The 23,019-nt window shown below is 58.9% G+C and overlaps 3 protein-coding genes across 3 annotated transcripts; all 3 read right to left on the minus strand.

Annotated features, from left to right (window-relative positions):
* Window positions 1-153: 153 nt before the first annotated feature.
* Window positions 154-3,640, minus strand: LOC310640223 (uncharacterized protein C11orf42; the record flags this gene model as incomplete). The annotated part of the gene is made up of 3 exons (XM_083362396.1): window positions 154-287; window positions 856-1,561; window positions 3,569-3,640. 3 exons carry the CDS (start codon window positions 3,638-3,640, stop codon window positions 154-156), a joined length of 912 nt encoding a protein of 303 aa, XP_083218522.1.
* Window positions 3,641-7,214: 3,574 nt separating this feature from the next.
* LOC310640214 (uncharacterized protein) lies at window positions 7,215-12,093 on the minus strand (the record flags this gene model as incomplete). Its single annotated transcript, XM_083362378.1, has 3 exons — window positions 7,215-10,198; window positions 10,560-10,810; window positions 11,702-12,093. 3 exons carry the CDS (start codon window positions 12,091-12,093, stop codon window positions 7,215-7,217), a joined length of 3,627 nt encoding a protein of 1,208 aa, XP_083218504.1.
* Window positions 12,094-14,285: 2,192 nt separating this feature from the next.
* Window positions 14,286-15,531, minus strand: LOC310640633 (leukocyte cysteine proteinase inhibitor 1-like; the record flags this gene model as incomplete). Its single annotated transcript, XM_083363049.1, has 3 exons — window positions 14,286-14,420; window positions 15,151-15,252; window positions 15,466-15,531. 3 exons carry the CDS (start codon window positions 15,529-15,531, stop codon window positions 14,286-14,288), a joined length of 303 nt encoding a protein of 100 aa, XP_083219175.1.
* Window positions 15,532-23,019: the final 7,488 nt, after the last annotated feature.

Raw genomic sequence — 23,019 nt, forward strand, 5'->3', positions numbered from 1 at the left:
TCTTTCCTGTCCTCCGGGGCCTTGGCTGGAGGGACCCTGCTGCCCCCCCCCGTCTGGAGAACAGCCCCCCCCCCAGCCAGGCCAGAGTCTGGGGATTGCTGCATGTGAAACAAGGTAATTTATTGCTGGGGAGGGGGGCTGCTGCCGTCCACATCACTCCTCCGTGTCGCTCTCCGTGGCTGCGATGCTCTGCAGGAGGGGCAGCGACATGCAGTGCCTCTCGGGGTCAGCCAGGCTGCCGCAGAAGAGCCCCAGCTTGGGCCGTCGCTGCCTGAAGGGCCATTTCCCTGTGGAGACGCAGAACAAGGGGGGTGGTGGTCCTGGCAGGAGTCCCCCAGGGAAAAACCACCCGGAGTTTCCCCCATTCTGAGCATCCCAAATCCTCCTCCTCCTCCAACCTGAGTCGGTCACCAGGACCAGAGCCTTATTCTCCCAAGCTTCCTGCTCTTTGTACTCCCCTCTGCAAAGCCCACACTCCCCTCTAGCACTGATAAGGTACCCTAGTTGGGTCATGAAACGTCTGCAAGAAGACAAGATCAAAGGTCACCCAGGACCCCACGGTCCTCCTGCCCCCCCTTCTTCCTAAACATGCAGGAAGGGAGTGAGCAGGTGGGCCTTGCTCTCTGGCCGTGCTAGGAGAGGCCCTGTGGGCTCCAGGCAGCAGGAAAGGAGCTGTGTGGCCCTTTGCCTCGGCAGCCCAGAGAAGGAGAGCCTGCCGTGCAAGCTGGCTGGAGCCCTCCTGAGATCTGGGGCAAAACAGACCCTCCTGGGTTTAGTTTTCTGGGGAGGGGGGAAGCCCTGGGACTCCATCCTTGCTTTGGGGGAGGTGGGGGGCAGCCTCTCCCGTTTCCTCACCTGTCACTGTCCGCAGGGGCCTGCCCAGGGCCCTCCATCGCTTGCGCAGGGCCGTGCCCTCTCTGGACAGGGGGCCCTCCAGAGCCCTGGCCGGGGGAGAGGCCTCCAGCACGGCCATCCTCACCCAGGTCGCCCTGGCAGGCAGGCTGTGGCCCATGGGTTTCTGGGAGCCCAGCACGCCTTTGTGGCTGAGGGCGAACTTGAGGCAGGAGAAAGCCACCGGGAGCAGCTGTTCCCGGACGAAGTGGCGGTGCTCGGCCTCCTGGGTGACGGACAGTGAGAGGCTGCTGGCGTAGAAGACCTCGTGCACCACGTAGAGGCTGCTCTGGGAGCGCAGCCACGGCAGGTCCGGGCGCAGGGCCACCGTCCCGGGACGCAGCGCCAAGAAGGCCACCTTCTTATGGACGCCGGCCAGGCACAGACGGATGTGGCGCAGGGTCCCGTCCACCAGCCGTGTCTCCTCATAGCGGGACTCGCCCCTCACCCGGGCGCTGTACTCGCGGGTGCAGTGGGTCAGTTCCCTTGGGGCTGGGCCCCCGGGCAGCAGGCTCTCCAGGCGCCCGATGGGCACCAGGCAGCACTGCCTGCGCAGGAGGTTTTGCCCCAGCTGCGGCTTTTTGATCAGCACCGTCAGGAGGTCGTAGGAGGCGGCGTCTTCCAGGAAGGGGACCGGCACCACCGTGGGCCCAAAGCGCTCCTCGATGACCTGTGGGGAGAGAGGATGGGAGGCCGTTCCAGGGAGCGTGGCCTTCCCTGCCTTTGGGGAGCAGGAGTGCTGCTCAAAGAGAGGGGCGAGCAAGGAAGGACGGGCCCCGGACCCAGATGGGGAGGGAGGGGGCCACAAAGGGTAGGGGGTGTGACGGGCAGGGGAAAGATGCCACTGCTCGGTCCATGTCAAGAGAAGAAGCAACCCAACCCTGGAGCCCAAACCTTCTGTGGGAGCCAGTGGACAGCCCCCCCCCCCTTTACTGGAGGGGATTGAAGAGGATGCAGGACGCTGGGATTCTGCTTCTTCCTCTCCTGCTTGCTGGAAGACGAGAGGGCCGGCCTGTCCCTGGAGGAATTTTTGAACCTTACAGACTGGGCCAAGTGAGTTTTCCAACTGAGGTTTGGGCTGTTGAGTTCTCCCAAGATTGCCTTTCCCGAGAGAAGCACTGTGATCTGCTCCACCCGGGATGGCATCTTCTGTATCTCCTCAACCACTCGCGTCCTAAGGACGCCGATGCTCTTGCCTGGACCCGCGTGCTCAGAGGCCGACATACGTGCTGGCGTTTTTGTGCCCTAGTGCAGAGAGTTTGGCCTCCCTGGGATACGCAGATGGCCTGTTCCCATCCTGCAGTTACATGCCGGTCTCCAGGCGCCTCCACCCCCATCCCACCACTCAAAACGCAGGCCCGACTTTGTCGTCCTGCTCCTCTCCGGGCCCTCGGCTCCCACCACTACAGGATTCAGCTTAAAGCCTTGCCGGCTCCCACTGCCCTTCCCTCCTCTCCCCCATCTCCCCCCCCCCCCCCCGATAGACCAGCTTTTCTCACCCTTGAAGATGTGTGGACTTTCCAACTCCCAGAATTCCATAGCCAGCATGAATTCTGGGAGTTGAAGTCTCCTCTGCTTCAATTGACTGAGCTTAAGGAACACCTTGATAGGCTTTGATGGGCTGCCGGGAGGAGCCTCGAGTCCCCAGCCCCCCCCAGCCCTTCTCATCCCTGCCTGCTTAGTGCCTGGCAGCTGCTCTTCTTCTGGGGCTCAGAAGGGTCACAGCGGTGGGGGGGAGGGGAAACCGGACATCCCTTCCAGGCTCCTGGGTGGAAGTGCTCTTCTCTGGGTCTCCATGCCCTGCTCCCCACTGCCTTCTCTCCCAGGGGGGGCTCCCTGGTGCCCCTCCCTTGGCAAGTGCTCCCCCCCCCATGCACAAGTCAACCGTTCCCACCTCCCTTGATGGTTGAGCCAAACCAGGTGTTAGTTTGGCCTGGAGAAAGGATATTTCTGGGTCGGTCACTGGGACTGGAGGCGCTGACTCCGGAGCTTTTGGACTCGTGCTAGACCCCCCCCGCCATCCTCAGGGAACTTGTCTCTAGCAGTGTGTGCGCTTTGGGCTGTTCTGTGTGTGAAATTTAAATAGTGCCTGTTGTGTGTGTGGCTTTTTAGATGTTGATTGAAAAGCCACACACGACAGGCACCATATAGATATCACACACAGAACAGCCCAAAGCACCACTCTGCTAGAGAGACGTGCCCTGAGGATGGGGTGGGGGTGTGGGGGGTCCAGCACGAGTCCAAAAGCTCGGAAGAAGAAACCTCCGGTTCTGGTGACCGACCCAGACTGGATCCTTCAGTGTGATCCTGGGACACGTAGATTCGTGAATGATCTTTCTCTTCATCTGTGGCTGCAAGTGCTTTTCTCTCCCCCGCACCCCCCCCCCCCCGCTCTCCTGAACTGATGGGTTTCGGAGAGATGTCCAGCAATCAAGGGAACCGAACCATCAATGCATTCAGACCACACATTAGCTCGCTCACGGCCAAATGGACGCAGGTGTCCAGGGCTGCCAAAGACGCCTCCCCCCAGTCCCCTGCAGCTGACGAACCCCTCCCCATCCAGGCCAAGGGGGGGGGCAGGGGCCCTGCAATGCCCCTGCTGCTGCTGCCCCTGACCCGCATCTAGGCTGGCCTCTTAGCCCGCTGGGGTACTGGCCTTCCCAGTGCCAGCTCTCACCTTGTCCCGGATCAGTTCCCAGTGGGCATCTGCCTCGCGGATCTTGAGACTCGGGGTCCCTCCGCTGTCCATCTTGCCCGCTGTGGGGCTGCCCCGTAAGGGATCCAGGGTGTGTGTGGGGGCAGGGGGCACAAGGGAAGCCAGGAGAGATGGGGGGAAGCCAGTTGGGGAGGGAGGAGGGGTTTCCCCCAGAGTCCTGGAGGCAGCAGGGCCAGGGAACAGCAGCCCAGAAGCCCACCTGGCCTGTGAAGTCACAAAGAAAGCTCTGCTTGCATCAGTTGGGCGGGAGGGGGAGGAGGAGGAGGAGGAAGCAACGCCCTTCCTCTGCTATGGGGAAATGATGCAGAGAACCAGCCCTGCGAGGTAGGCCAAATGGGAAAACTGACTCCCCAGGACTGGGTGAAACTCCATTGATTGATATCGGCTTCAGTAACACAATCTTGAAAGCCTGTGTGTGTGTGTGTGTGTGAGAGAGAGAGAGAGAGAGAGGGAGGAAGGACAGCAATGTTCTGCTCAGCAGGCCTCTGGGATTCGTGTGGATGGTTCTCTTTAAGATGGGGATTCCTGAGGGATCCCCTCTTCCCAGTCACGGTGGTTGGGAAGAAGCCTTTGGGAGCAGCCAGCTTTAAAGGTGGCGTCCAGAGGCAACAGAGCGCCATTGCAGGCAGCACGTCTGGGAAGTGAGGCCTACTTGAGCTGCTGCCATCTGGGCCAGCCGCAGCTTCGGAATGGTCTTCAAGGGCAGCACCACCTAGAGTGCCTTGTGCTAGTCTGGACCAGAGATGAGTAAGACACACGTGTGTGTGGCCTGCTTAGGTTGGCCAGGTGAATAGCGCCTGTGCACGCCCAACTGAGCCTTGCTGCCCTCAGGCGGGGATGCTCTCTGCTCGCCTGGGCTACTGCCCCCCCTCCCTGGCACATCGGGGCTGCTCTTTGGTGCTGGCACTTGGCAGGAGGGGCTCTGCACGTACAGGCAGGATCAGCTGGCACGGCTGCCATAGGGCTGCAGAAGAGGAGCAGTTGGGCACAGTGGCAGCGAGAGCTGGCTGCCCTCCAGCAGGCCGCATGGGTGGCACAAGGGGCGCTGCTGCCACACCAGCTGGCCACCCTCACACTGTCTGCTGGCAGCCTTGGAGTCTCACTGTTGACGAGCTGCCCTGCCCGCCCCCGCGCTGACTGGGCTCCCCTGGCTCCCTCTGCGGCATCAGTCCTGGGAGGCTTTGGCTCAAGAAGGGCTCCCAGCCTCCTGCCCAGACGGATGGGCGGAAGAACCTCGACACCCCCCTGGATGGCCTCTGGCTGCTGTGGGGGAGGCTGGCCAATGGGGGAGATCAGCCCTGCAGACGAGGCCCCCCCGAAAGGCCAGGCCCTCGCAGGCAGCAAGAGCAAGCTGATCTGAACTCAAGTCTTGGAAAACAGGCACAGGCCACAACCGGCCGGGAATGCAAGGCTGCTCACAGGCTGGCCTGAGATGGGCCATGGAGCAGCTCCTCCTCCTCCTTCAGGCTCCATGCTGCCCCACACAGCTCTGGGGGGGGGGTGTTTCTTCCTCAGGCCCTGCACGGGGACTCCACTGCAGGCCCTGCCCAGAGAACATCCTAGTGCTGATCAGGTGGGATCTACCCCCAGGTGCCTGCCGAGAACACCCCAAGTAAGGGGGCAGGCAGAAGGCCTTCTCTGTGGTAGCCCCCTCCCCCTTTTGCAAAATTCTCTCCCGCCACGTTCCCGGTAGTCCCAAGCGACCCCTTGCTGCTGTGGCCTGGGCTCACGGCAGGCCCCGTCCCAGGAAACCCTGCCGGTTGCTCGTAAGGCACTCTGGTGTGCGTTGTTGTTTGCACAGCTGTTGTTAAGGGTTATCCCTGTTTGTGTGTGGAGCTTCTCCGTCATCCCAAAGGAGCTTCTTCAAGAGGCAACTGGACTCGGTTTTCCCTTGAAGAGGCCTGCCTGAGTGGAGGGCGGTTTTGCCGATTGCCGCTGGACGTCGCCAGTTCTTAGCCTGCCTGGCTCCCCACAGGCCCTGACGCAACCAGACAGGGATAACCCAAAGTTGCTTTTTCCGGAGGCCATTGGGATTGGTTTCTCCGTGAAGACGTTTCACTTCTCATCCAAGAAGCTTCCTCAGTTCTTGGGACAAGCATGACCTGGATGACTGAGAATCTCCATCGGCATTTAGCTACGCACAGAACTGAAGAAGCTTCTCCCAGAATTCCTCAGCCAGCATGACTCAGCTTGGAAACCTCTCCCTTTTCCTTCAGCATGGCCGGCTCAGGAATTCTGGGAGTTGAAGCCCAAGAGCCATAAGAGCCAAGGTTGCCCACCCCTGCCCTGGGGCAACACGGCCTTTTGAGCCGTGTCGTCCCTTTCTGAAGGCTCCTGGATTCTCGGTGGGCCTCTGTGTTGGGTGGGCGTTGAGGGCGCCCAAAGGGGTTGTGCCCACCCACCTCCCCCACTTTCTGCTCCTTCCTCCTCCTCTCCTTCCCCAAGGACCCCGCCAAAAACCAGGCGACAGGAACACCAGCGTTGGCTGAACCTTTATTGAGGTCTGCTCCTCCACATCTCTGGGCAGTGAAATGGCCGCCTTCCGTGCCTCTCCCCTCCCCCGCCAGGCCGAGGGCCTCATCTGGAGCCGCAGGTGGGGTGGCAGAGAGCACCCAAGGGCAGAGCCCCACCTGGCAGGTGCCCGATCCCATGCCAGCACCGAGGGCTGCAGCACCAGGGAGGCAAACGAGGTCTCCCCAGAGGCAAAGGGGGAATAGCGCCCAGCCCAAGTAGCGGGCAGATGGGACCACCCAGCACAGCGGAGGCCTTCCTTCCTTTGTCCTCCCTCCCTCCCTTCCTAAAGTTTCTCCATCCCCTTTCAGGCTTAGCAGTACTTTAAGAAAAACCTGGAAGGGATCCTAGAGGTCATCCAGCTGAACTCTGACCCAGGGCAGGAGTCCTTCATCGCAGCATCCCTGGCAGTCAGCCGCCTCCAGTGCCGGAGGGCTGCTCTCAAACAGCCAGAGATTGAGGTTGTGGGGTAAGACCCTTCCTTTATGGGGCTGAGCACCCCCCCGCCCCCCAGCACAGGAGACGTTCAAAGACACCCAGATGCTCCCTTCCGGCCTCGGCCACCAGGCCAGAGTCAGCAACTGAATTCACACGAGACCACAGATGAGTGTAAAAGGCCTGGGTGATGTGTGTGATGCGGCACATTGTGTGAACAAGGCCGTCATCTTAACTCACAAGCGTGGCTCTTTTGTGCATAGCAGGTTGTGCGTGTGCAGGCACTGTATGATGTGCTAGTTTTATGCTCGGTCTAGGTGCAGAAAGCCAGCCCGACCCTGGTTGCCTTTTACTGGCACAGCTGAGGGTCACCAGCCCCCTTTCCTGGGGGAGGCTCTCCGCTGCTGAGAGGAACATGACCCCCACATGGCCACAGAGCATGTGATGCCCGACACCACTGTGGCACTTCTGCCCCTGCCCTTGGATGGGACCCACCTTTCCAAAGCTGGAGTGGGTCTTGGGGTGGGCACCAGAGGTCCTAAAGTAGACCCCCTCAGCACTCCTAGCCATGAGTGCCAAAGCACTGCGCCGAGGACCGCACCTCTGACCAACCAGACCGGCCTGGCACTGGCACCTGTGGAGACTCGCCCCCTTCCCCACATCAAAGGGGAGTTTCCTGCTTATAGTGATAGCCACAAGTCGGGCCCTCAAACTGCAGCTTGATGGCTGCCTTGCGGTGCAGGTGGGGGGCCAGCGTGTCAATGGAGATCTGGGCCCCCCTGGAGTCTTGGCTATGCTTGTCCCGAGCTGGAGACGGTGGTAGCGCCAAAGGGCCTGGCCGGGGCCGATGGGGTGGGGAGTATCGCTGCATGTGCTCTGCCCCAGAGAGTGGGTCCAGAGGAACTATTTGGGGGGCAGCATGGGAGTGGAAAATGGACGTTGTGGCTGAAGAGCCGTGGGAGGCCTGTGACTCACCAGTGGAACCCAGCCAGGCCGCAGGAGACTTGCCTCGCCTGCCTTGGGGGACGGGGTTGCTGGCCGAGCTGCTGGAAGCGCCCAGCTGGGGAGAGGCTGGTCCCGGCCAGGCCCCATAACCTTCCATCAGCTTTAGCACAGCCTGGTGGTCCCGCTTGGCTGCCAGCCACCTGGGGGTGCGGCCTGCCTTGTCCTGGACATCGGGGCTGGCCCCGTGCTGCAGCAAAACGCTCACCACATTAGCCCACCCTTCCTGCGCGGCCACCCCCAGAGCAGTGGCCCCTTGGCTGCAACTATGGTTGGGCTGCGCCCCCCTCTCCAGCAACAGGTGTGCGATGCTCCCGTGGCCCTGCCAGGCAGCCAGGTGCAAGGCCGAGCGGCATTCCTTGTCGAGGGCATCCACGTCCGCCCCGTAGTTCAGCAGCAGCTGGGTGGCTTCCCCCTGCCCCTGCCAGCAGGTGACGTGCAATGCGGTGCGGCCCTGGGCATCCCGCCCCTCCAGCCTGGCCCCGTGTTCCAGTAACAATTCGGCCATCTCCACACAGCCCTCCAGCATCAGAAGGTACAGCATGGGGCGCCCCTCGGAGTCAGACAAGTTCACCTCTGCCCCCTTGCGCAGAAGCAGCTCGGCGGTGCTGTGGTGTCCAGCCAGCATAGCCAGAGACAAGGCCGAGAGCCCATCGTAGCCCTGGTGGTTGATGGGGGAGTGGTGCTCGAGCAGGAGCTGCACAGCATCCGTGTGTCCTTCCTGGGCTGCCAGCATCAGTGGGATGCGGCCGTCCTGGTTCGGCTCTCCTACGTGTGCTCCAGCCTCCAAAAGAGCTGCACATGTCCTGTGATGGCCCTGCCAGGCCGCCAAGTGCAATGGGGTCCAGCCCAGCCCATCCGGGTGGTTTTCATCCAAGCCCCGCTTTAGCAGAACCTGGACAACGGCTTTGCTGCCCTGTCCAGCTGCAACACCCAGAGCGGTCCGGCCTTCATTGTCTACGACATCAATGGCTGCCCCCCAAAGCAGCAAAGTCTCTACCACTGCCCGATGGCCCATGGAGGAAGCAGCCAAGAGTGGGGTGCAGCCTCTGGAATCGGCCTGGTCCACCTTGGCCCCTGCTTCCAGCAAGAGCTCCACGACGTCCACGTGGCCTTCATAGGCAGCTACCAGCAAGGGAGTCACATTGTCCCAGTCAGCATGGCCCGGAGAAGCACCGTGATCTAAGAGAAGCTCTACGACCTTGGCACAGCCACGGTTCACTGGAATGCACAAAGCGGCCACTGAAAGGGCCGTCCGCCCATCCATGTCGGCGTGGTCAACACGGGCCCCATGGCTCAGCAGCAGAGCCACAATCCCTCCATGACCCATGTAGGCAGCAGCAATGAGTGGCGTCCGCCCCTCAGAATCAGCCTGGTTGACATCTGCTCCGTGCTCCAACAGAGTGGCCACAATGTCCTCATGGCCACCCCAGGCAGCAGCCCTCAGTGCTGTTCTTCCCTCAGTATCAGCGCAATCCACACTGGCCCCAGCTTGCAGCAGAACACCAACGGCTTCGCTGTGTCCGCCCCAGGCAGCCGCACGTAGAGCTGTCCAACCTTTGTGATCCGCACAATCGACCTTTGTGCCGTGGGCCAGCAGGCAAAGCAGGGCCTTTGTGTGTCCTTGGCGAGCAGCCAAGGTCATGGGGGTCTGTCCAAGGTGATCTGGGGCCTCTGGTTGCGCACCATGTGTCAAGAGCAGCCCCACCACTTCATGGTTGCCGCTGTGGGCGGCACTAGCGAGCCAGGTGCGCCCGTCCACGTCCCGCTGGTTAACGCTGGTGCCGTTTTCTAGTAGCAGTCGCACAGAATCTTCCCGCTCCAAGGCGTGGTGCAGGGATGGGGCTGGCCCTCGGTCCCCCAGGCGAGCACCTGCCAGCACCAGCAGCTCCAGCACTGCTGGCTCCAAAGGCGCCTGCAGCTCCAGCCCCAAGCAGCGCTCCACAGGCACCCGGCACCACACCAGCCACATCGCCAGCTGCCAGGCCTCAAGGCTGAGCTCAGCAGCCAGCAAGTGCCGGGCCAGTTCAATCACCTCCTCTGGGCTTAATTCCAGTGCCCGGCAGGAGGCACTCACGGCAAGCAGGGCGTGCCCTCGGGCCGGGCAGCAGTGGTACTTCCACGTACAAAGCTTGATGTCACAAAGCCACTCGGCAAAGCTGACGTGGAAGAACATGCAGGTACCCCCAGGGCCCTTTTGAAGGAGTCCTGCCAAGGTTGCCAGACGGACCTGAAAGCTCTCCCAGAGCAGCGGATGGCACGTCCAGATGGCAGCGTGAAGCTCACGAGGCGTCAGCAGGTGAGGGGCTGCCAGCAGGGCCTCTAGCAGAGGGCGGATCAGGGCAAACCGTTTGTGTGGGAAGAGGCGCTGGCAGAGCCACAGGTACAGTCCAGAGAGCGTCCCTGGGATGTGACGAACCTCTTGCGGGGTGACCGACTCTTCCGCCACTCTGTCTAGCACCTGTTCCAAGTACAGCAGGCAGCCGTCGCTCTTCAGGTGCAGCTGGGTCAGGGCTGCGGTTGTGTCCTGGGTGAAGTGCCGCCGGAGCGCCTCCTCCCGGTCCAGCCGGGCGAGGATGTAGTGTTGCACATCGCAGATGATGGGCTCCCTCTGAAGATCATCGAGGCACAGTTGTCGAAATCCTGCAGCGGAAGAGGCCTGATGAAACAATGGCCTGCCCCACACCGGCTCCCTCTCACTGGGGCTGAGGGCCACGGGCCCCTGCAAGCAAAGAGTGGCCAGCGTCCACGTGCTGGCTCTCCCCACCCATTTGGCCCCCGTTCTCAAGGGAGAGGCTGCCCCCATGTCACCGGTAGCTGGTTTGCAAAAGGCAGCGGGGTTAGTTTGACAGGGGTCATATCTGGGCAGAGGTCTCTTCCGTTTGCTCTTCAGTTTCCCCCCCCCCCAGGACTGAAGAGTCAAGGACCCCCTCCATTGAAAGCTCTACCCGTGAGGTGGCCCAGGACAGAGCCTGCCCCTCCCCCACCCCAAGGGCCTGCTCACCAGGAAAGAGGCGCCGGACCCACTGGCTCTGAGAGCGGGCACTGCAGACCAGGAGCAGCCAGGGGGGCAGCAGCCGCAGGTGGCTTCCCAGAAGTTGGGCAATGGACTTGCTGGGCCCTGGAGTGGGGCCTCTTTCTTCCTCCTCCTCCTCTTCCTCCTGGCGATCTCTCTGGCCTGCATCCAAGGCATCCACCACGATCAGCAGAGGCTTTTTGGGGGGTGGCAGGTCCAGCAGGGGCAGCAGCACTGCTCTGGGGGGAGGGAAAGGGGGAGAGTTGGGGGGGGTAGGGGAGCCTCCAGTGTTCTGCAGCTGGAGCCTATCGGCCTAGGCCAGGCACTGCTTGCACCCCAGCCTCAGGACCTCTTGTGGGTGCACTTTGGTTTCTATGTAGTTTATAAATTTAAAGCAATCTCGGATGAAAGGAAACAGCGTTTGGACAGTCAACAACGATAGGAAGCTTAAAACCAGAGGGCCACAGGGAGCGAGCCCGCCTCTTCCAGTCCCCCAGTCCCTGCTTTGGCCACTGGCCCAGGGCCCCTCTGGCCACATGTGGGCCCAGCGCATGGCAGAGGCTGGCCTAAGCAGGCAGGGAAAGTGCATCCAGCCCAGGAATGCAAACGGGAAATGCGCCTGCATCCTCTCTGCTCCTCCAGGAAACCCAGCGCCAGCGGTGACCAGGCTGACAATGCAACACCCCCTCCCCGCCCCCCTCTCCTCGGAGCTTTAAGAACCAAGCGGTCCCTCAAGGGTGGTCTTTCTGTTCCCGGGCACGAGAAGAGCACTGGCTGACCACCTTGGTTCAATACAAACCCCATCCCCTGCCACTGCCCCCCCCCCCCCGCCATCCCCACGACTTCCAGACTGCACCTCGAGCAACCAAGGTGACTGGAATCGCAGGCAGCCAAACAATCCGGAGGGCCGGATGTGCTCTGCAAAGCCCCCCCATGTTAGATCAAAGCGGGGGGGGCACCCTGCCTGGCCCCAATGTGCCCGGGAAGGCCGGCCGGAGCCTGGCGGGGTAGGGGCTGGCCCGGCCCTCGCTTCCTCGGGCATCTCCCCTCTCCGGAAGGGCAGCCCGGGGGCTCCGAGGCCGGCCAAGGCGGCGAGACCGTCCTCGGGCAGGGGAGCCGGGGCCGCTTACCTGCGGAAGACCTCGTCCGGGTCCTTGCACGCGGCTGCTTCCAGCGGCCGGGGGGAGCCGCCCCGACGGAGGCGCTCGCGGTAGCCGGGCAGCAGCGGGCAGCGCTCGAGCTGCCGCACCAGCCGCAGCAGGAACCCGCGCGGGGTGCAGGTGGCGGCGGCGTCGTGCGCCTGGCAGAAGTGCCACGCCAGGGCAGAGTCGCCCAGCGCCACCCGCAGGCCCGGCCCGGAGGTGGGCCAGAGCGCCTCGGTGCACAGCGCCGTCTTGCCGCTGCCGGGGCCGCCCGTGACCAGCACCCCGCCGCCCCCCTCCAGGCTCAGCGCCAGCCGGCCCAGCGCCCACTCGCGCCCGTGGAAGGGCTTGCCCTGCAGGCGGCTCCCGGCCGGCTCCATGCGCGCGGGTCCCCCCTGCGCCGATCCGCGGCCCCCGGGCGCACGTGCCTCCGCCCACCCGGCGCGGCTCAGGGAGCGGCCAGGCGGGGCCCGCGCAGCAGCCGGCGCGCCGAGCGGCCGGCAGCGGATGCTGATTCACCCGCCCGGCCCCCGAGCCGGGCCGGCCTCCCGGCGGGCCAGTCACACCCTCCCGCCCGAGACCGCGCGGTCCTCGCCCTGCAGGAGCCCCGGGGGCGGCGCTTCCCCCTCCCCGGCGGCGACCGGCAGCCCCGGCACGGAGCCCCGGCGGCCCGGGCGAGTCAGCCGGCGCTGCTGGCCTCTCGCGACTCCCGGGCGCGCCGCCCCGCCCCTCGCCGGCCGCGTCTCTCTCCCCCCGGCTGGCTCCACGTGGCGGCAACGGGAAGCCGGCGGGCGAGCCAGAGCAGCGCGGGCATCCGCTGGGCTCCTCCAGGAACGCGGCGGAGGAGCCCAGCGGCCGGCTAGGCGCCACCCCCGCTCTGAGCATCGCCGGCTGGGCGAGGGGCGGCGCGGCGTGGGGGGCGAGTCCCGGTGCTGAGCCGGCCTGACTTGGGACTGCGGGTCGCCGAAGGAGGAGCGCCGCTTCTTGCGAGTCCGACTGGAGGAATTGGGAGCCGGGCGGCTGGCGAGGACTGACCGCGGCAAGACTTCACCTCCTTACTCCGGAAGTCTCCCGGGCTTCTGGGCATTCGCTAGGAAAGAAGCCAGCGTGCTCCTGGGTGCGGGTGTGTTGTGGGCATGCATCGCCTCTCTGCTCACTTGTGGGTCAGTAGAGCGAGCATAAAGAAGCAGATCCTCTATATTTTGAATCTCTTCCATGTGACACAGAGCTGTCTATCTATCTATCTACCTATCTCTCTACCTACCTACCTACCTACCTACACACACACACACACACACACACACACACACACACACACAAAACAGGGCTGGAGAACTATGGCCCCTTTATGACCTGTGGACTTCAACTCCCAGAATTCCTGAGCAGCCATGCTAGCTCAGGAATTCTGGAACTCACAGAGGAGCCATAGTTCACCAGCCCTATTGTTGTTGTTAGTTGCGAAGTCGTGTCCGACCCATCGCGACCCCATGGGCAACGCTCCTCCAGGCCTTCCTGTCCTCTGCCATCTTCTGGAGTCCATTTAGGCTCAGGCCTCCTGCTTCAGTGACTCCATCCAGCCACCTCATTCTCTGTCGTCCCCTTTATTATAAAGGGTTATTTAACTCCCTCTTAGCATTTTTTACTTGTCACTTTCACACATGTATTCATTGTTCCTGAACGTAACTTGCAAACCACAATTTCCCTCTTTCCCGTATCTAAGTTTCATTGTCTGCCTGCATCCTCCTTGTCCCGTGACAGAGTGAGGTGAACATGTTGGCAAGCCTAAATACAGCTTTGGAAACCTGGACAGAGCGGGCCTAACTATTTGGGGTGGCCTGGCCTCGGCCCCCGGGCTCCGTGGGGGCTTCCCCGGGCAGAGAAGAGGCCGTCCGCCCAGGAGGCTGGGGCTCCCCGTGTGTCTCCGGAGCTCCCGCTTCAGAGAACGGCCGGGAGGAGGAGGAGGGTCCTCCACCGTCTCTGGGTCGCTGACTTGCCCCCCCGGTCTCCCCCCCCCCAGTGTTTTTGCAGTGGATGGAGAGTTTTTCTAAGAACAGGCAGTCCTTGACTTACGACCACAACTGAGCCCAAAATCTCTGTTGTTGAGACAGTTGTTAAGGAAATTTTGCCGCTTTTTACGACCTTTCCTGTCACAGATGTTAAGTGAATCACCGTGGTTGTTAAGTTAGTAACGTGGGTTGTTAAGTGAATCCGGCTTCCCCATTGGCTTTGCTTGTCAGAAGGTCTCAAAAAGGGATCACGTGACACACCCTCCCCTGGGACGCTGCGCCCGTCATAAATATGAGTCAGTTGTTAAGCACGTGACCCTGGGGATGCTGCAATGGCCGCGAATGTCACAAGTCACTTTTTCTAGTGCAGTTGTAACTTCGAACGATCGCTAAAGAACTGCTGTAACTTGAGGACTAGCTGTAAATACCGGCCAGCTGAGTTTGTATCAAAAATCCATGGACATTTTAGCAGAGATGCATTTGTTTATTGTGCCGGGAAGCTTACGTGGCTCTGGCAGTGCGTGGCCGGGGCCCGTCCCCTTTCCTGCAGAGACGGAGGGCTGCGTCTAGAAGTAGGCGATGGGGTCCTCCTTGGTCTTGCCCAGCTGGAAGCTGGAGAGTTCGACCTGTCCGCCATTAACTGGCAGCGCCTCGAAGATCCTCAGGTGGACGTAGTCGTTCTCTTTGTTGCCGCATCGCATCTGTGAGGGGGGAGCAGCGGACCTGGGCATCAGGGTCCAGCTGCCACATCCCCAGCGGGGTGACGGGGTGTCTACGGCTGCTACTTGTGGGAGTTCAGAAACGAATTCTGGGTCCTACTGAGCAGCCAGAGGCCGGGGCGTCTTCTCCAGCCGGATGCCCTCTAAGGGTGAAGACCCCTCCCATCTTTTCTAATGCTGGGAGCCCCATGTCCAGAAAAGGTCTTTCCTGGCCCAGCTGGTGGAGTTGGGTCAGGGGGCTCACACTTGCCCGTTTGGCTAAAACCCAGACCAGAAGACCCTCCTCCTCCTCCTCCTCGCACATCTTCAGATGTTCCTTCCAAGCCAGAGGCTTTTGCCGGGGGGGGGGCTGCTGGGAGGAGAGGACGGTCTGGAGGAAGGTCATCCCCTCCAAGGGCAGACCGGGAGAGCCCAAGGCTGTGGCCGTCTGAGTGGTTGGGGTGGCACTGAACCCCCGAGGGGCCCAGCGGGGTGGGGTGGGGCAGCAGAATGGGTCACGCCTCAGAATTTAGGGAAAAGAAGTAGAAATTGAAACTAAACGGATGCAGGGGCCACATCAACCACTGGTGTGGCCAAGCATCTTTTGAGCACAGCCGTTGTGAAGGAGAGAGAGAGAAGCGGATGCCGGAAAACCTCCTTGATGGTCCTTAAGAGGCTGATTCCCCCCTCCCCCACTTGGGATCTGGGGAATCCAGTGGTTCCAGCCACTGACCTTGACAAAGTAGTTCATGCCGGCCACCACTTGCACAGAGTACAAAATGGCCTTGTAGATGGCAAAGCTCTTGTTCGTCTCCTTCTCCAGCTGGACTTTCACCTGGGGGCAGAAGCGACACGGCCAAGGCAGTGAGACAGGAGAGGGCACTTCTGGGGGATGCCAGGGGGGCCCTCGCCAGCCTGGGCAGACGACGGGGGCTTGAGGGGTGCATGCTTGAACCGGCTTTGGGGAGCTTAGGAAAGGGGCATTTCTTGCCAAAGCAGGGGAGGGAGCTGGACGGGGTCCTGCGGAGGGGTTGGGTGGGCGACCTACCTGGTTAGCAATGCCTTGGATTTCAGGGGTGGCTGGTTCCGGAGGCGAAAGTCCCCCGGCACTCATGGTGCTCAAGTTCTTGGGAGAAGCAGCTGGCAGACGGGGTGGGGATCTGACTGAGGAGCCTCTGGGAGCTCTTGGTCTTTTATGGCCAGTCCAGGGAGCTGCCTGTGTGTCGTGCTGCTCCTGTCACGGGAGGCCACCCATGCATCTGGCCAGGGCAGTTTTGTCCGCGGCCCTGCCCTCCCGGTGACGGAAGGAGGAGAACCAGCCCAGGCCTGTCGGGGCCCTTTCGCAAGAGGGACAGGGTGGGGCCGGGCGCCGGCGTGTGAGTCAGGGCCCGCCTGGAGGCCAGAGCAGAGGCTGAGAGGAAAGCAGCCAATCTCTGGCGGGGCTGGGCTCCTGGGACCCCACCTGGCTCCTGCTCCACCTGCCGTGGGAGGAAGGGACCCAGGCCAAACCCTCCCCCTAACCTGGCTCATTCTCCAGCCTGGCTGCTCCTGCATCTCCCACCCCCGCCGCCCCCTGGCAGCTGGCAGAGGCCTTTGCTGGCCCCGGCTTAACCGAGGCATCCTGCTCCTTCTCCTGAGACAACGTGCTGGGAGGCCTTGAGGCCTTTGCAGGCTGGGATCTGGGAGCCCCCTCCCTGCTGCCAGCACCCGACTTCCTCCTCTGACCACCTCAGCTAGGCCTCTGGGGGAATCCCCCCACCCAATTCCTCACTGGTTCTGGCTGCCAAAAGGACAGACCCAAATGGTGGCCACCAAACTCTCGAAGGGCCTCTGTGGCTATCTTGTATGCCAGGTGGGCTTCCTCAGCCCCGGGGCTCCGTGGGTTTGGTGGTTTCCTTCCGGACATTTCATGACCCAACTAGGGAACATCATCAGTGCTAGAAGGGAGGGGCGCTTGCAGAGTGGAGGAGAAGGATAAATTGGGGAGGAGGAGGAGGAGGAGGTGGTCCTGGGTGCTCTCTGAGCTTTGTTGTTTTCTTGCAGACATGTCATGACCCAACTAGGGAACATCATCAGTGCTAGAAGGGAGGAGGAAGGAAAGAAGGTGAAGGAAGGAAGGAAGGAAGGAAGGGAGGGAGGGAGGGAGGGAGGGAGGGAGGATGGATTGTGGGGTCCTTGGTGCTCTGTGAGCTTGGTGGTTTTCTTGCAGACGTTTCATGACCCAACTAGGGAACATCATCAGTCCAGGAAGGAAGGAAGGAAGGAAGGAAGGAAGGAAGGAAGGAAGGAAGGAAGGAAGGAAGGAAGGAAGGAAGGAAGGAAGGAAGGACTGTGGGGTCCTGGGTGCTGTCTGAGCTTGGTTGTTTTCTTGCAGACATTTCATGACCCAACTAGGGAACACCATCAGTGCTGGAGGAGAGTGGGATTTGCTCCCATTTTATACACAAGTGGCTTGCCCTGTCAGCATTGGTAGGAATAGTCTTGGTGGTTCCTTGAGTAGGCTGCTGTTTATTGTTTGCTTGATTGGGGTATTGTTTGCTTATTGATTGTTGGCCAAATATTAATCTTGGTATTAAAAAGACTTGGTGGTCTTTTGTTTCCTTTTTTTGGCTTTTTGATTGTCTCTTTTGAATGGCATGTACATGTTGCATATCTCTATGTGCCTGTTGATGGTTGGTTTGTTTGAGTGCCGGGCTTCGAGGAATTCTTTAGCGTTTCTGGTCTAGGATGCTCTGAATTTCCCAGCTGAAGCTATGATTAAGTCTCTCCGTGAGCCCAAGAGACCTCCTCGCCAGCAATCAACAATATCGGTCTTAGGCACTGGGTTAATGTCCAAACTGCCAGCAGGCCGGTGCTGGAGGAGGAAAGAGGCGGGCTCCGTGCTGGGGCGCTGAATTTTTCCCTGGAAGGGCCATGACTCAGCAGGCGTGAGGCTGCGACCAGCCAGGCAGGAAGGGGAAATGCTGGAAGGGACTTGGGTGGTAGCAGGTATGTAGCTTATGCGACACGATGCCAGCTTTCCTGGATGTTCCAGGGGCGATAAGTGAGATAAGGAGGGAGAGCAGAAGGTGAATAAAGGGCAGTGAGGGAAAGAGAGTTGAGAGGGACACAATTAAGCAACTTCTTTCTTTTGTGTTTCTGTTTTGGGGTTTGGGGTTTCGTAAATAATACTTTCACTTGTATAAGTCACTAGATCGCATTGCTTTATTGGCAAAAGACACTGCAGAATAAGTTCCCTCCTGTATTGAAGTGCTGGCAGTGAGTGGATCTGCTCCTTTCCTGTCCCCCAAGCACCTGGGCTGGCCCCCAGAGAGCAGGCTGTGTGTGTGTGTGTGTGTGTGTGTGTGTGTGTGTATCTGAGGTCCTCTAGCCCTGAGCTGCCCGGAAGGCTGACTCAAGTGGGACTTCACAGCTCCAGCCAAACCTTACTGAATTCTTTGACAAGTTCGTGGATCAGCAAATTAGGCACAGCAAACTTAGACTTCAGTGAAGCATTTGACAAAGTAGACCACAACCTACTTCTTGGTAAGATAGAAAAATATGGGATAGTCAGCATCACCACCAGATCGATTCATAACTGGCTGACCCGCCACACTCAGTGTGCAGTCCTCAATGGAGCAACATCTACATGGAGGGAAATAAGTAGTGGGGTACTCCAAGGGTCTGTTCTGGGCCAGTACCCTTCAATACATGATTTAGATGAGGGAATAGGGTGGAAACCCACCAGGTTTGCAAATGACAGCAAGTTGGAGGGAATGGCTAACACCCCAGAAGATAGGTTCAAGATACAGAAGGATCTTGACAGACTTGGACACTGCAACAAAATGCAATTTATCGGTGAGAAAAGTAAGGTTTTACACCTAGGCAAGAAAAACCAAATGCACAGGTATAGAATAGGTGGTACCTGGCCCAATAGCAGTAAGTGTGAGAGGGAACTAGGTATCCTCACTTAAATATGAGCCAGCAGTATCAAGATCATGTGAAATATTGGTACTGATTTATACTGCACTGGTAAGGCCACACTTGGAATACGTCATCCAGTTTTGGTCACCACGAATAAAAAAAAATATTGAGCCTCTAGAAAGAGTGCAGAGAAGAGCAACAAGGATGATCAGGGATCTGGAGGCTAAAACATATAATGTACGAGTGAGGGAATTGGGTATGTCTAATCCAGGGGTAAGCAACCTTGGCTCTTTTATGACTCGTGGACTTCAATTCCCAGAATTCCTCAGCCAACATGGGGGAACTATGGCCCCCTCATGACTCGTGGACTTCAACTCCCAGAATTCCTGAGCCAGCATGGGAGAGCCATGGCCCCCTCATGACTCGTGGACTTCAACTCCCAGAATTCCTGAGCCAGCATGGCTCAGCATGGCAACATCTCCCTTTCTCCTGAGCATGGCTGGCTCAGGAATTCTGGGAGTTGAAGTCCACGAGTCATAAAAGAGCCAAGGTTGCCTACCCCTGGTCTAGTCTAACATAGAGAAGGACTACGGGTGACATGATAGCAGTCTTCCAATACTTGAGGGGCTGCCACAAAGAAGAGTTGGGGGTCAAGCTATTCTCCAAAGCACCTGAAGGCAGGACAAGACGCAACAGATGGAAGCTTAATGGGGAATATCCTGACAGTGAGAACAATTAACCAATAGAACAACTTGCCTCCAGAAGCTGTGGGTGCTCCCATCACTGGAGGCCTTCAAGAAGAGATGGGGCAACCATTTGTCTGGAAGAGGGTCTTATATGCTGCTTCAAGGTGCTTTACAGCCCTCTCTGAGTGGTTTACAGATGTCAGCCTGTTGCCCCCAACAATCTGGCTCTGCTCATTTTTTCAAGTTTGGAAGGATGGAAGGCTGAGTTAACCTTGAGCTGTTCAGCATCGAATTCTTGGCTCTGGGCAGAGTTGCCTGCAATACTGCATTCTAACCCCTGTGCCACCATGCCACCACAGCTCCACAACCTCTGGAGACAAACAATTTGGCTTGCCTCCAGAAGTTGGGGCTCCATCACTGGAGGTTTTCAAGAAGAGACTGGACAGCCATTTGTCTGGAATGCCATAGGGTCTCCTACTTGAGCAGAGGGTTGGACTAGAAGACCTCCAAAGTCCCTTTCAACTCTGTCATTCTGCTATGGCGGGTGTCCTGCAACCTCTCTGCAGTGAGGAGTTTCTCTTCATTTAGTCTTTTATTTCTAGGAGGGGGATGCGCCAGTTTACCCCCTCCATCACTACGTTAGGGAGTGCCAGCGACAGCACCCTTCTGCCTCTCTCCAGCAGTGCTGCCACTAAGAGGGTGGGGGTCTCCCTCTGCCGAGGGCTCCTCCTGCTTTGCTGGGCCTCCCTTCTCCTCCTTCAGCCCGACTGGCAACCTTGGGCAGCGGGAGGATGGGGCAAACTCAGAAAAGAGCCCTCCTGCGCACTTGCCACAGCGGGCAAGTCTGCCATTCCTAGCGCCCACCTACATCAGCCTAGGCCAGCCTCAGCCTGCCTCATCCAGGCAGGAACTGGGGCAAAGGGGGAGGATGGCCCAGAATGGCCCAGCCCTGGAGCCAAGGAAGCGACTGCAAAGGAAGAAGCAGAAGGAGGCGGGTGGAGACACTCAGCATGCTGCAACCAAGAAACGCTTCCCCACTCTTTCTCCCCCAGCCTTGAGATGCCGGGAGAGTTACACCTTCTAACTCAGGAGGGTGTGTGTGTGTGTGTGTGTGTGTGAACACAATGCAACTGGTGTCCCTGAGGCTTGGGGTACTCAGGCCATCCCAGACATATGTCCAAACTTGGTTTGAACATCTGCAAGGATGGAGCCTCATGGTCCCAGCAGGCAGGAGGTCCCACTGCTTGGTATCTTTCACACTTAGGACATTCCTCCTTACTCCAGATTTGGATTCTTCTTCCTAAAGTGTTCAACCATGCTTCCTGTTAATAGTGGTAACTGTGAGAGGGATCTCATACTGGACAATCACTTAAATAGGAGCCAGCCGTGTGCTGCAGCCTCCCAAAAAGCCAACACAGTGCTGGGCTGCATCAACAGAGGGATAGAATCAAGATCAGGCAAAGTGTTACGACCACTTTATAAGGCCTTGGTAAGGCCACACTTGGAATACGGCACACTTGGAATACGGCATCCAGTTTTGGTCACCACGATGTAAAAAAGCTGTTGAGACTCTGGAAAGGGTTCAGAGAAGAGCAACAAAGATGACCAGGGGGTGGGTGGAGGCTAAAACATGTAAAGAATGGTTGCTGGAATTGGGTATGTCTAGTTCCTTGGCTCCAGAGCTGGACCATCCTGGGCCATCCTCCCCTTTTGCCCCACTTCCTGCACGGGTGGGGCAGGCTGAGGCTGGGCTAGGGTGGTGTAGGTGGCTGCTACGAATGGCAGTCTTGGCTATGCTGGCTGGGGAATTTTGGGAGCTGAAGTCTCCAAGCCCTGCACCATCTCTGTCACTCCTTCCTATACTACGTGCTCAGCATCCTTTCTCTATGGTGGTGACCAGAATTGCACAGGGTACTCCAGATGTGGTCTGAGCCAGTGCAGCATAGCACGGCACCACCGTTCCCTGTGAGCTTGATGCTACGTTTGATGCAGCTCAGTCTGTGGTCTACCAAGACACCCAGCACTACTTTGGACACAGGAATTGGCTCCAGGATCATAGCCGGGCCAGCTATGCACGGGGGCAGCTGTGCTCAATCAACGTAACATCTGCAGTTCCACAAATCTGAAAGTCTACAAGGCTATGTTCTCTCCTATACGAAAGGAGTTCTGGATTCTGTACCGAAGGCATGTTACATGCCTGCAGAAATTTCACATGCACATGTTCTGCTCCATTCTCGGCACTTTTTGGGCAAGGCCGTGTCATCAGTGTGGAGTCCTTGGATCACGGGGAGTCCACTGTCATTGAGCCTCTGATTATCAGAGGCCAGATAAGATGGTGGGATGGGTTATTATGCCTTGCCAGTTGCTCCATAGTGCACTGGGGTCTGGGAAGGGCTCAAGGCCACGTATGTGGACAGAGGCATTGTGAAAGAAGCCCTGCACCACTGCGTCCCTCAGCCAAGGAAGCCGGAAGACACGGCTGCTGACAGAAGTTGCTGGGGAGCCCCACCCATGCCCGGCAGAGGGGGCCCACTGCGGATCCTGCCAGCCAAGGAGTTTTGGCTGGCGGGGTGCAGGAGACCAGCCTTCTCTGCCCTGGCTCCCACCCTCCTGGAATTTCATAAGAGCCTTTGGACCCGGCTCTGCCAGATGCCATGGGGACTTAATGGGGGAGATTTACTCTAGAGAAGGTTGACTAATTAAAACCTCATCCCACCCGCCCATCCTGTGTGTCCAGCCCTCTCCTTTGCCATCTTGTGTTAGTGCTTTCATTTGTCAATGCTTTTATCCGCTGTGTTCAACGATGGCTGATTTTATTGTTTTTTTAACATTTGTATGTTTTTATGCTGTGAGCCACCCAGAATAGTTGGATAAGAGATGGGCGGCAAATAAATGTCATGAATGAATGAATGAATGAATGAATAAGCAAGCCTCCATGGCTTTGAAGACGGTCTCCTCCAAAATCTGAAAGAAAACTGTGAATGGTGCCATTGCAGTAACACCCTCAATTAGAAGCAACAATGGACTTCCGGTGCTCCTACTGAGGTAGACTCTCTGCTTTGACAGAGCCACTTCCACGTCCATTGATGTGCCGCCCAGCAGCGTCTTTTCTTTGAGCCCAGCCACTTGCCTTTCCCTAGACTACCCCCTAGTTCTACTGACCTTGGCATGGGACCTGCCAAGGACTGTGGGGGGGGGTGACGAAGGGGGGAAATGCTTCGGGGAAAGGAAAGTAAGTGCTGTAATTCCTTCAGATGCTGCCTCAAGGTCACCCGGCTGGAGGAAGGGAGAGCCACACACCAAACCACGCTTGGACTGACCGTTAGGGAAACATCCTGCACGAACCTGACTGGTCACGCTGAGGGGGGCAACGAGAGACGGTTAAAGGGATGGAAAAGTGGAACTCAGGGATTTTGGCTTCCTGTCACCTCTTAGTAGGGAAGCACAAGCCAGCCTAAGGTCGCAGCTGACAGGATCTTTATAAAAAGCAGCGATGATTTAATTTCCTAAGATCCGTACAAAACATAACTTCTCCCTCTGTTTTGGGGATCAAGCCAATTGGTGATGCCCACCCACTATAAGTTGGCTGTATCTTTATTCGCTTAACCTTTGTGTGCGGCTCTTTGTTTATTGCAGGTGACTCAGCACAAGGCCAGGAAACGGGAGCCGGGGAAGGGGGAGTTCTAGAAGGCACCCATAAAATGGTATTTCTAAGATACAAAGATCAAAATAATAAAGGGTTTGTGTTTTTTCCAATGTATTCCAGAGGCTGCAGGCCCTGCTGCTGGAGCGGAGACCACCCGGTTGACGTGGTGCGGAGTGGGGGCCCGGCCAGCCTGCCAAGCCCAAACAGCCCGGCCTGGGATGGGGAGGAAGGGCGGCAAGGGCGCCTGGGGGACGGAGGCTGTTGGGCCCGTTGGAGAGGGAAAGGTGGCGAGGTCCGGTCTCCGTTTGGGAGAAAAGGCCCAGGGACTCCAGGGCGAGGAGAAACTGGAATAAAGCAGAAAGTGAAG

This window comes from Vipera ursinii (assembly GCF_947247035.1).
Source record: "Vipera ursinii genome assembly, chromosome: 4".
Taxonomy (NCBI): Eukaryota; Metazoa; Chordata; class Lepidosauria; order Squamata; family Viperidae; genus Vipera; species Vipera ursinii.